Source organism: Cyphellophora attinorum (assembly GCF_001299255.1).
Source record: "Cyphellophora attinorum strain CBS 131958 chromosome Unknown Contig8, whole genome shotgun sequence".
In the NCBI taxonomy this organism is placed as follows: Eukaryota; Fungi; Ascomycota; class Eurotiomycetes; order Chaetothyriales; family Cyphellophoraceae; genus Cyphellophora; species Cyphellophora attinorum.
The window spans coordinates 366,250-378,701 of NW_017253236.1; the positions used below are offsets into that span (position 1 = coordinate 366,250).

A 12,452-nucleotide genomic window follows, 5' to 3' on the forward strand; every position below is an offset into this window, starting at 1 on the left:
GTGGCTGCGCCATACTCTGTTGCTGTCGAGGGGCTCCAATAGTGAGCTTGGTCCCTACGCATATATATGAGGAAGAGTCGACGGACGGCAGAGCGCCGACCGAAGAGTGCAATTCATGACAGACATGGCGATCATCCCTCCGACTGTGGGCACTTGCATCAATTACTAACTAGAGCACCGGACGATCATTCATAAAGCCGAAGTCGAGAGGAAGACCAACCGAGGAAGGGGCGGCGGTTGCTAGCGAGCCAATGGGAGGGTCAGATGCAAGCCATCGGAGGATCGGACGGTCGGAGATTTGCTCATACCCTCCTTCAACGTCTCTCACCTTGACCTGCCAGCAGAACTCTTGCCCATTACGCTAGTCGCCATGGGCTTCTCGCTGGACTCATATCATGGCAGAGACTGCTCAACGACCGCGCCCACCGCCGAACAGACGGAGAGACAAAGTCCAGCTGTCCTGCGACCCATGCCGACTACAGAAGTTGAGATGCGACCGCCAGCAGCCCTGCGGAGGGTGTTCGAGACGCCGCATTACAGAGTCATGTAACTATGTGAGGCTACCTTCATCGACGACTGATGTTCAGCGAGTTGCACAGACATCGAATCAGCCTGTCGACGTACATGGCAGGATATTGGAGCTTGAGAACCTCGTCATGACACTAATGAAAGGGCAACCAGCCTCAAGTCTTGCGACACCTCCCGCAGATGTACCGTATCACAGCAAAGGTTGCGGGAGTCAGCAAGATACAGCCAAGTCTTTGGCAGACCCTGGCACTCTCAAAGTCGGCGAGACAGGCACCAGCTATGTCCAGAACGTCCATTGGGAATCTGTCCTGTCCGAGATTAGAGGTCTGAAGGAGGACTTGGTCACTGACAGCAAGGTCCTGGCGGGATCACATCTGTTCTACGGCCCGAATCGACGCGCAACTCGGGAGGAAATTCTTGCTGCTGTGCCATCGCGCGTGGTGGCTGATCGTCTTATGGCTCTTCATTTCGAATCCTGCATCATCACACCAGGTCAGTATATCCGATCCCCTCCCGGTACGTCAGACCACTGATGGCCTCACGTAGATCTAATCCACCGTGGCAGATTCCTGAGAGAGGTAAGAAAGTTCTTCTAGTTCTAGCAGCCGACTCGTGGCTGACATGCAAACAGTATGAAAGCTTTTGGACAGATCCGTCTGGGTCATCTATCGCCTGGATTGGATTAATGTTCTCCATGCTATGCATAGCTGCACTACTGCAGTGCTTCTCGATCGATAGTACTGGTGGACAAGACCAGTCACTCAAGACGGAGTACCTGAACATGAAGGAAGCCTTCCGAGAAAAGGCTGTACAGTGTCTAGTCCTGGCCAGATACACGACAGGCGGCCCATACATCCTGGAAACGCTCATAACAATCCTCGCTGGGGAATTCGTTCTCTTGAAGGATGGCGCCACGGATAGCTGGCTCTCAATCGGGCTGATACTGCAGATCGCCATTCGTATGGGCTATCACCGTGACCCGGACCATTTCCCAGGCCTGTCACCGTTCGAAAGCGAAATGCGCAGACGGATCTGGACTGCGATACTACAGCTAGATCTCATCACTTCCCTGGAGGCAGGCTTACCTCGGAACGCCACAGATGCCCATATCGACACAAAGCCGCCTTCGAACCTGCTAGACTCCGATTTTGACCAGGACACGCACGAGATGCCGCCATCAAGACCAGAGACGGAATGGACCCCGATTCTGCCGCTCATCACTAGGAGACGGCTGATCTTCACCTTGGGCAAGATTTGCGACATCAATTCCGACATCAAAGCTCCTTCGCAAGTCGAGGTCGCTCAGGTCGACGCGATCCTCCAAGACGTGTACAAGCACGCCATACCTCCTGTTCTCCGGTGGACGACGATGCCGCACCCCATCACGGACAGTCCGGCCGTTGTGGCGCAGCGCGTGAGCTGGAGACGACGTATCATAAATCTCGCATCCTGCTGTATCGGAGAGCCTTGGTGAACTATTCAGTATGCCAGCCTCCAGAGAGAGACCGAGAGTCCGTGCGGATTTGCCTGGAGTCTGCACTGAAGATCCTTTCTTTCCAACAGACGCTTCATGAGGAATCGCAGCCGCTTGGCCGATTGTACCAGCTCAGGTGGAAGGTCACCCACATTCAGAATATGGACTTGCTTCTTGCGACGAGCATACTTTGTCTCTATCTTCAGGACATCGACAGGTTCCAAAGGTCCACAAGCTTTCCGCACCAACCGTTTCTACCTACGGCCGACGATATTCGACAGAAGCTGACAGTGTCACACAAGATTTGGCGCGAGGCAAGTAGCGCTTCCGTCGAAGCTGGGAAAGTTGCGAAGGCTCTAAGTATCGTCCTCGGAATGTCCGAGGTGTCTGCAAACCCCGGCAAGCCGCACAACGAGACCGATTTGGAGGCTATGTTCGGCTCCATGCAGTCGGACGACATGGGCGGGACCTATAACCAATGTAAGAAGCCACGTGAGCTTTTGGAGATCTGTAAACTAACGGAGTGGTTGTCAGACTTTCCTACCGGTTTCTACTCGCCTCTCACCTTCTTCGATAACGTGTTAGAAACACGAGGGCCTTGAGCACGCGTCCTACGTGGCTTAGGTTTCAGCCTCGGGTTCACCCTGGCTCAACACAACACGAAAGTTCGTATTCCAGCCGCGTGGCGCTTTTTGGGTAGTCCGTGCGGCGGCCTCTGCGTGAGACTGACCAGCAGCAACGTGGATATCTTGCCATCAGGTGCAATTCTTGACACTGAGAGCATACACCACTCCCAGCACTGAATCCGCACTCATCTAAGACACGCATAAGACTATGTCCGTGATGGTCGTATTGTTCCCAGAGCATCGCACCACTGTCCCCATCCGGTCGCCGTCAGGCTGAGGACGCCGATCTTTTCCTGCCGAGGGTAGTCTGCTCCAGCCACTATCACAAATCGAGCGTTCTCGACTCGAAAGATACGATGGCAAGTTGCTCGTCTTCGTCAGGCTGATCATAAGCATTTTCAAGCACCGTCAAGCTCCCACGCCGTATTGCTTGCCATGCACAAGCCTCTGATCAGGTTCCGGACTTATACGAGGAGCTATACGATTAAAGTGGCCCACACATACTGCAACGAAATTGATGTCTCTTCTCATGGAGCCTAGTCGGCGCCACGGCGATTTCATCGAAGGACGTCTGCGAACGCAATGACAAGCAGCCACGAGGGGTCATCACATAAAACCTCAGCTCCTTCGCCCGGCTCATCCACATGGTAAAAGTTTTCAGTCGCTTCCTCCGGTGGGGGACCTAGCCTACACAATCGGCTCTCCATCATCATGGAATGCATGTGCTGTGGCTGGTCATGCGTATGTGCTCGTTGGAAGCCTAGATTCACCAGTCGCAAAGAGAACGAAAGGATCAAGCGGGAGACACCCATATTGGTATGCAGTCACATTCTCTCCAACCCCATGGGGCTGACTGGTCGTGCTGTCACAGATTAAGCGCCTCAGCATCGACGCAGCCGTCGCTGAGTTCAATCTTCGTCAGGAGAAGTTCTTGAGGCAAGTCCGGAAGGAGATCAGAAGCCTTGTCAAGAATACGTCGAAGACTGAATGCCTGTCAGTCATTGCAACCGGTCCGTCCGGCGCACCAAAATTGCACAAGCCCTGGGGCAGAGCCTGGCAAAGGCGATTCTGGGCCGTGCGTAAGCATAAGAGCGAAAATCCATCTGAGCCCTCATTTCCGGTGTACGATGGCGAAACACTGGATTCGCCGTTGTCGACGCCGATCCAGAACAAGGTCCAGGACGTATACCGCCAGTTCTACCGACAGAACAGCGATATCGTTGATGGACTCATCGCCCACCACCTCTATCGCCACCCGGACGTGCAGGAAGCCGTTACCATACACATAGCGGCAGCTATCCGGTCATCTGTCGCACCAGTGTCCAAAGAAATCTATGATAACATCGCCCGCCATATTGTCCAAGCTCTCACAGGCGAGGTGCCTACTGCGGCGGCTGGCCTGGCTGGGGATGCAACAGCCAGTATGACCACGGACATCGCGCTTTCTGTGATTGCTGGTGCTATGGTGCATGCTTTCCATTCAGTCTTGAACACCTTCGTATTCAAGACCGTCGCAACCACCACTATGCACACGGCAGGGACATCGCTGACTTACATCGTCGCCAAAGCTGTGATGGCTGGTTTAGTCACTACGGCCTCGACTCATGCCGCTGCACATGGCTCTGCAGCCACCTTCACGTGTGGCGCCTACCTTGCCATGCTTCCGCTCGTGCTCGGCATCGTCGCATACCAGGTCTACCGGTTCCCGAGCAAGCTTGGAAAAAAGATCGCGGCACAGGTTTGCAACAACCTGAGAGGCGAATATGAAGCGACCAACAGGAGAAGACTGTCGGCATTGCTTGTTGAGGCCTTAAAAGATGGCGGGAAAGACATTTGGGACGCAATGCTGAACGATTCACGTGTGAAAAGTGAGCTGGAGATTTTTATGCGGGGGTTGATGAATGAAAAGAGTGCCGTAGATACGAGGGAAATTATAGGCCAAGGAGGGCGCTGAACGTCTTACATTGACGTGTTAGTTGAGTCGATGGCTCTGTGACGAGACGTCGCCTTGGCGTCAGTCAGTAGACAGGATTCATCGGGGAGTTGCCACTGAGGAGGGCGCTGTCAGGACGAACTGAATTTCATCTGTAAAGAAATTTCCTTCTGAGACTACCCTGCCAGATCTGAACATTCCACCGTAGATCCTATATCTAATAGCCAGGAAGGGCGCTGTAGGTATACCGCTCAGGAAAGTCATGAGACCCTGACAGGAAACACTCAGAGTGAAATGTCAAGGCCGGGGAGGGCACTACAAGGCAGTGGCTACGTGGCTGCCTTGTTCGGAAATTGCCACGGGGTGGAGCATCGTGGTTGCCTTGTCCTTTTCGAAAAGGTACTTTCAAGCTATATTGAGTCGAAATTCAAACTTTTCTGCTGAAGGACTCCTCAACACCCCGAAATTCAAGTCAGCAACGACATCGAGGACGCCCTGCCACCACATACAGATCCTTCACCATGGGCCGCCTGGTGACGCTAGCAACGTGCTCGCTCAACCAGTGGGTCCTTGACTGGACGGGCAATGCCGACCGAATCATCGAGAGTGTGCGAAGAGCAAAAGCAGCCGGAGCAACGCTTCGCGTTGGCCCCGAGCTCGAAATCACCGGTTATGGATGCCTTGACCACTTCCTCGAGTCAGATACGTTCCTGCACTCGTGGGAGATGCTTGCCAGGATCATCGAGCACCCAGATTGTCAGGATATCATAGTTGATGTTGGCATGCCAGTCCGACATCGCAACTGTCGATACAACGCACGAGTCATCTTCTACAATAAAAAGATCATCCTCATCAGGCCAAAGTCCTCCCTGGCGAATGACGGCAACTACCGAGAGATGCGTTACTTTACACCTTGGCTGAAGGAGCGCTATACAGAGGACTACTATCTCGAATCAGTGGTATCAGACATCACTGGCCAACTAATAGTGCCATTTGGTGATGCTATTATCTCAACACGGGACACATGCTTTGCTGCAGAGACATGCGAGGAGCTCTTCACACCCAACCCACCACATATCTCGCTTGGCCTCGACGGATGTGAGATATTCACCAACAGCAGCGGATCACATTTCGAGATTCGCAAAATCCTACGCCGCCTGACGCTGATCAGGGAAGCAACACAACAGAACAAGGGCATCTACCTATACGCAAATCAACAAGGCTGTGATGGTGATCGGCTATACTATGACGCTGTGCGATGATACTCGTCAACGGCAAAGTCGTAGCCCAGGGCTCTCAATTCAGCTTGAACGACGTCGAAGTTGTCACTGCCACGATCGATCTCGAAGAAGTCCGCGCCGCTAGGTTTGCACCCTCCCGAGGCATGCAGGCCCAGAAGCAAGAACCCTATCCACGCCTCAATATCAACGTCGCCCTTTCACAGCCCAAAGCAGGCCCATCACCAATGGACATCGGACCCTCCCCCGAAATCGAGCTCCGATCCTCCACTCCACCCGAAGAAATCGCCCAATGCTGCGCAATGTGGCTCTGGGACTACCTCCGCCGCTGCGGTGGCGCAGCAGGCTACTTCATCGCCCTTTCCGGCGGCATCGACTCATGCGCCACCGCCACCCTCGTCTTCAGCATGTGCCGCATGGTCCACAGCGCCATCCACTCCTCATCCACCGACCCGACCACACGCGCCCAAGTCATCGCCGACTGCCGCCGCGTCTGCGATCAGGCGGACGATGCTGATTGGCTTCCTAACTCGCCTCAAGATATCTGCAGTCGCATCTTTCACACCTCCTTCATGGGCACCGTGAACTCCTCCACCGAAACCCGCACCCGCGCCAAACACCTCGCCAACGCAATCGGCGCATATCACATCGACTGCGACATCGACAGCATCGTCTCCGCGCTGACCACCTTCTTCACCACCGTAACCCGCTTCACTCCGCGCTTCAAGCAGCACGGCGGCTCACCCACCCTTCTCGCGCTGCAAAATATCCAAGCCAGGCTCCGCATGGTAGTATCGTACTTCTTCGCGCAACTCCTCCCTACCGTCCGACAGCGCAAATCCGGCGGCGGACTCTTAGTTCTTGGCTCCGCGAACGTCGATGAGCAGTTACGGGGGTACCTGACCAAATACGACTGCTCGAGTGCGGACATCAACCCGATCGGGGGCATCTCCAAGACCGATTTGAAGGCTTTCATCGCGTACGCCGAGGAGGCCTTTGAGTTGCCCATCCTGCGGGAGTTCCTGGACGCGACGCCTACGGCTGAGTTGGAGCTATAAGCGATGACTACGTGCAGTCCGATGAGCGTGACATGGGCATGACCTATGCTGAGCTCTCCATTTTCGGCAGGCTACGTAAAGTCCACAAGCTCGGTGTCTGGGGCATGTACGAGCGCCTCGTTCACTTGTGGGGCCAGCCCGCTCCTGTTGATACTCATACCACAGCCACAGAGCCCGACCCGTCATCCTCCACGCCGCCAGAGCCCGCTCCACCCAACCCCAACAAGATAGAAGGCAGAGGCCTCTCGGCGCGTGCAGTATATGAGAAGGTGCGGCGCTTCTACTATTACTTCAATGTCAATCGGCATAAAGCAACCATCTTGCCCCCAGGCCTGCATCTCGAGGAATACAGCCCCGAGGACAACCGGTACGACTTACGCCCATTCCTATACCCGCCAATGGCAGGAAGCTGGCCCATAGAGAAGATCGAAGCTCATGTCCAGGCGTTGGAAGAGCGGGAGCGGAAGCGGGAGAAGGAGGGTGAGAAGAAAGGCGAGGATGAGCCAGAGGCCGCCCCGGCTGTGCGAGCGTAGGAAGCTCTGCGTCGTGGACGGATGATCGGCGGTGGCGGTGGTGAGCAGGCGCGAACCTGGCGTCGCAGGTGGAGTGGGACTGCTGAGCTGGCGTAGGTTCATCCAGAGGCCGCCCTGTAGCAAAAATACCCAACTCAGATCAACGACGTCGTATTCATATGCTCTCGCTTCCCCGTCCGATGTACCTCTGACGATGCTTTCCATATTCCTACCAGGGAGGACTCTAACCTGCCCAACTCCCGCCATAGCGCGTCAGATCGCGCATCTGGGTCTCCGAGTGTAGAGACAGAGAAACAGTTTCGAGAATGGCATCAATTCGTTGAGGCGGCCTCTGTGGGTCTACGTAGTCTAGTCTAGTCTAGTCCTTGCCACTCCCCATCGCCATCACCATCACCATCCTCCAGCATAGCCTCATCACTACCACCATGCTCGCCATTAGGTTCCAGCTGCATCACTACTTGCTCCTGTTTCCTCTTGCTGGCTTCCCTCTGACTCAGCAGATACCCCACCTCGAAGCCGTTCCGCTCGCTTAGACTCCTGACCATCCTCCCCGTCCCATCGACACCTTTGAGGACGGCCCTGATTTCGCTGGCGTACTGTGCTCTGCGCTCTTTGATGCACGCGCCGTGCACGCCGATCACCTCTGTTAGCCAGCGTAGGTGGAATTCGAGATGTGGTGTGTTCTCCATCTGCGCTGCGATCAGCTGCAGCAACTTCGAGAGGTATACTCGTGGTAGTGCGCGGACGATCAGGGGAATGGACGTGTACGGTACTGCTTCGTAGCATTTTTGGACCAGCCCCGCGTCACTCAGACGAAACGCCATGATCAGCGCGCGGAGGTATTCTGGTTCTGGCTGTCGGGCGAGTAGGGCGAGGATGTTTTGGGGCGTTGTGTCGATGTCTAGGTCGAAGGGGTCGAAGTCTTCTTCTCCGGCGCCGGAAGCGCTATCGAGCGAGTAGATCAACAAGCCCTCCGTACTCGCCGCACAAAAACTGCGCCCCGTGCTCGCGAACTGCACTGCCGTGACGCGGACTTGAGGTTTGATGGTGCGGCTCGTAGCGTCTTTGCCGCGGCTAGCGCCAGGCAGCGAACGATCGATGCGATCTTCGAGGTCGGAGGCCTCGCCTTCCGAGTCGAGCATTCCCTCCGGTAGACCGTTGGAGAGAATCGCGCGACTATTAAGGAATTCTTGTGTCCCGTCGAGGGAGAGATTCGTGCTGACCGTGAACTTTTTGATCAGGGTGAGGGTGCTGATGGAGTATAAGCAGATGTATTTGCTGTTCCCGGCCGCCAACAGACACGAGCCGTCGGCGGAGTAGGTTATCGTTGTGAATGATTTCGTGCCCGGAGAAGAAGCCGCGGTGCGGCGGGAGGTGAGGGTGCGGCCGCCACTCACGTCGCGACGGGCGGCGAGGCCGGATTCTTGGGTTGAGTTCTGCAGGGACCAGAATGTGAGCTGGCCGTCGAGGGTTGAGGCGGCGAGTTGGGTCGAGTTGGGGGAGATGGCGATGCAGAGGATGTCGGAGGTGAGTTGGAGGACTTCGGAGGTTTGGGAGCGGTCAAAGACGGACCAGATGCGGATTGTGCGATCCCAGGAGCCGGAGATTAGGCTGCGGCCGTCGGGGGTGAAGGCTAGGGTGGAGATGGGGCCTTCGTGGCCGGAGAGCTGGTCCAAGAGGGCGCCGGTCTGGACGGACCACAGGTGGATGTCGAAGGAGTCGTGGGAGCCAGCGCAGACGACTTCGGCGGAGGGGTCGAGGGCGAGAGAGGAGAAGGACAGGCGTGTGGGGGCGGTGAAGGTGCGGAAGTTGCGGTAGCGGAGCATGTCCCAGGCGCGGACGGAGCCGTCGAGGGAGGCGGTGAAGAGGATGTTGCCGCGGGAGGAGTAGGTGGAGGCGGTGACGGAAGAGGTGTGTTCGGTGAAGGTGGTGATGTGGAAGCCGGAGGAGGTGTCCCAGATCTTGATGAGGCCGTCGTCGGAGCCGGTGATTATGCGGGAGGAATCAGGGGAGTAGGAGAGGGTGGTTGGATTGTCGAGGTGGGAGGATTGTTTGAGGATGTTGGATTCCGAGGTGTGTTCCCAGACGAGGAGTTGGGCGGTCTTGGAGGAGGCTAGGGCGAGCCATTCGCCGGTGGGGTTGATGGCGACGGCGGAGATGGGTGAGGAGGCCATGGACAGGGAGTGGATATTAGAAAAGGACGGGAGCTCGTAGATGGAGAAGAGGCCGTTGTTGAAGCAGACTGTGAGGAGGTTGGTGCGTGGGTGAAAAGCAGCACACTTTAGTCTTGCGTTCTGCATGAAGAAGTCCTTTTTGACTATACGCCATCTTTCGTCGTCGCCTTCTTCGATCGTGTCTTGTTCTTCTCCATTTCGTGGGGTCCGAGTGGTGAACTCCCATCTGAAGAGAGCGCCATCTTCACTAACGGTGTATATGAGTTCCTGGTTGGAGGAGAACCATGCCGCACGGACTTGCTGTCTGTGGCCAGATAGGACTGTTGGCTCGAAGCCTTCTTCTGGGTTCAGACTCCATAGCCTAGCTGTGAGATCTCTTGACGAGCTGATGAAAAATCTCGAATCGCCGGACCAGCTCAAATGTCTGACTTCGTCGAAGTGGCCGCCGAGATCTCTGTGGAGGATGAAAGGCGCAAATTCCAGCTCTCCATTTCCATCCGCTCCAGGTGTGTTCGGGGTCCTCCAGGCTTGCACTCGTTTGCCGACACCGACAACAAAGTATCGACCATTAGGTGAGAATGCCAGGGCAGAGACAGGACCCTTGAAGGAGAAGTGGTATATCGATATGCGGCGGGGAAAGAGTGTCAAGATGGCTCGGCCATCCTCGTCTATTGACAAGAGCAATTGTCCATTGCCCGTAAGGCCTAGGTGTGTGATATTCTTGCGGTGTGCGAATGGTAATGTGTATGATGTGTTCTTGACCAGGTTGAACACCGATACTCGATTGCCGACTGGCGAGAGAAGCGAGTTCCCATCTGGTGTGAAGACGACATTCCCACGGCTGTATACGGTGCCGAGGAGGTTGGAGAACTAGGGAGACTGTGTCAGTGAGGGGATCAGGGGTCTTTGATCAGAACGCACACCTTGAAATCGGTCTTCATGCTATCGAGATGCCATTATTGAGCCAGGCGCAACCAGACAGCGCATATGTCTACCCTCCAAAAAAGTTCTGGCACATCAAATCCAAGTTGGAGAAACCTGTCATCCGGTCGATCAGGCGCTAGGCCATATCTGAACTAGCTCAATCTGGGGAATGCGCCTTCCATTCAGGGGATTTTTTGAAGTCCAACAGGAGAAGGAGCGAACTGCTGCTCGTGGTCCTCACCGTTCCTGTTTCTACACCCTCTGCTCTCTGCGACACTCTTCTCGACGACATTAGACGTTGTTGGGCAGAATATTACTGCGCCTCTCCGGCACCCATCGTCCGTTTGCTATTCCTTAGACACACCACACACTCAAGATGGCGCCCGCACCAGATTCCGCTGCCTCGCTCATCGGCATTGCCAATCTACCAAACCAGCGACACAAGATCGTCGCAAAGAGAGGCGCTGGCTTCACTATAATGGTACGAATCGAGCATACCATCAGCCAATAGCAGTACTGATCTGTTACAGGTTGCCGGCGAGTCAGGCCTAGGAAAGACAACCTTTATCAACACCCTATTCTCCACCACTATCAAGAACTACACCGACCACAAGAAGCGGCATGCCAAGCAGGTCGACAAGACCGTCGAGATTGAGATCACAAAGGCTGAGCTTGAGGAGAAGTTCTTCAAGGGTAGGTCAAGCATAGGCTAAACGTAGACTCACCGCTAATGCCCCCAGTCCGCCTCACCGTCATCGATACACCCGGCTTCGGCGACTATGTCAACAATCGCGACTCGTGGATGCCCATCATCGAATTCTTGGACGATCAGCATGAGTCCTATATGCTCCAAGAGCAGCAGCCCCGACGATCCGACAAAATCGATCTCCGCGTCCATGTCTGCCTCTATTTCATTCGACCTACCGGCCACACACTCAAGCCTCTCGATATCGAAGTCATGAAGAGACTGTCTACACGCGTCAATCTCATCCCAGTCGTCGCCAAGGCTGATACCCTCTCACCACAAGACCTGGCTGTCTTCAAGCAGAGAGTCGGAGCAGTCATTGCAGCCCAAGGCATCAAAATCTATCAGCCGCCCGTCGAGGAAGACGATGAGGCTGCTGCTCAGCATGCCCGTGCTTTGATGGCAGCCATGCCATTTGCCGTCATCGGATCAGAGAAGGACGTCAAGACCTCAGACGGCCGAATCGTCAAGGGTCGCCAGTATGCTTGGGGCGTTGCTGAAGTTGAGAACGAGGACCACTGCGATTTCAAGAAGCTCCGATCGATCCTTATCCGTACTCACATGCTTGACCTCATCCACACCACAGAAGAGAACCACTACGAGGCCTATCGCGCACAGCAAATGGAGACGAGGAAATTCGGCGAAGCTCGTCCTAGGAAGCTGGACAATCCCAAGTTCAAGGAGGAGGAAGAAGCCCTCCGAAAACGTTTCACCGAGCAAGTCAAGGTCGAGGAGCAGCGATTCCGCTCGTGGGAGCAGAAGCTCATCGGCGAACGCGATCGTCTCAACAAGGATTTGGAAGCCACGCACGCCCAGATCAAGCAGCTCGAATCCGAACTCGAGCAGATGCAGGGCAGTGCAGCCAGGAGTCATGGACGCCGTTAGACTCGGCGCCTTTCCGATGCTGCTACATCTGGGATGGGAGATACGTGGTCGAGATCGCCCAGTCGTGCTGATGTCTAGAAGGCGGCGGGCTTCTTACCTTGCGCTACTTGCGGAACCATTTTAAGGTTGAAGACCCCTGGCCGCCCGTGTTTGCACTGCACTGTGGAAGGTGTGATGGCTCTCGTTGAATGGCAGAGAGATGTTCACACTGCGCTGGGACGTGTGATGGAACGCCACGAAAAGTGATCACCGAGACAATGCGGTGCGCTTCAGGTCATCCCTTTACAATTTTGTCTATAGGCTCTGCTGGAGCAGAGTCGCGGTATGGACAGGT

The 12,452-nt window shown here is 55.3% G+C and overlaps 5 protein-coding genes across 5 annotated transcripts; 4 read left to right on the top strand and 1 right to left on the bottom strand.

The window, feature by feature from the left end:
* Positions 1–370: 370 nt before the first annotated feature.
* Positions 371–4,582, top strand: AB675_5432 (putative transcriptional regulatory protein; the record flags this gene model as incomplete). Its single annotated transcript, XM_018145643.1, has 8 exons — positions 371–541; positions 600–1,020; positions 1,075–1,106; positions 1,160–1,942; positions 2,305–2,482; positions 2,537–2,582; positions 3,393–3,444; positions 3,500–4,582. 8 exons carry the CDS (start codon positions 371–373, stop codon positions 4,580–4,582), a joined length of 2,766 nt encoding a protein of 921 aa, XP_018001758.1.
* A 500-nt stretch (positions 4,583–5,082) lies between these two features.
* On the top strand, positions 5,083–6,857 carry AB675_5433 (Glutamine-dependent NAD(+) synthetase; the record flags this gene model as incomplete). Its single annotated transcript, XM_018145644.1, has 2 exons — positions 5,083–5,791; positions 5,842–6,857. 2 exons carry the CDS (start codon positions 5,083–5,085, stop codon positions 6,855–6,857), a joined length of 1,725 nt encoding a protein of 574 aa, XP_018001851.1.
* Positions 6,858–6,889: 32 nt separating this feature from the next.
* On the top strand, positions 6,890–7,390 carry AB675_5434 (putative glutamine-dependent NAD(+) synthetase; the record flags this gene model as incomplete). The annotated part of the gene is made up of 1 exon (XM_018145645.1): positions 6,890–7,390. One exon carries the CDS (start codon positions 6,890–6,892, stop codon positions 7,388–7,390), a length of 501 nt encoding a protein of 166 aa, XP_018001970.1.
* A 353-nt stretch (positions 7,391–7,743) lies between these two features.
* AB675_5435 (Periodic tryptophan-like protein) lies at positions 7,744–10,505 on the bottom strand (the record flags this gene model as incomplete). Its single annotated transcript, XM_018145646.1, has 2 exons — positions 7,744–10,434; positions 10,488–10,505. The coding sequence occupies 2 exons, from the start codon at positions 10,503–10,505 to the stop codon at positions 7,744–7,746; spliced, it is 2,709 nt and encodes a 902-aa protein (XP_018002108.1).
* Positions 10,506–10,864: 359 nt separating this feature from the next.
* On the top strand, positions 10,865–12,118 carry AB675_5436 (Septin-like protein; the record flags this gene model as incomplete). The annotated part of the gene is made up of 3 exons (XM_018145647.1): positions 10,865–10,969; positions 11,019–11,181; positions 11,229–12,118. The coding sequence occupies 3 exons, from the start codon at positions 10,865–10,867 to the stop codon at positions 12,116–12,118; spliced, it is 1,158 nt and encodes a 385-aa protein (XP_018002154.1).
* Between the last annotated feature and the right edge of the window lie 334 nt (positions 12,119–12,452).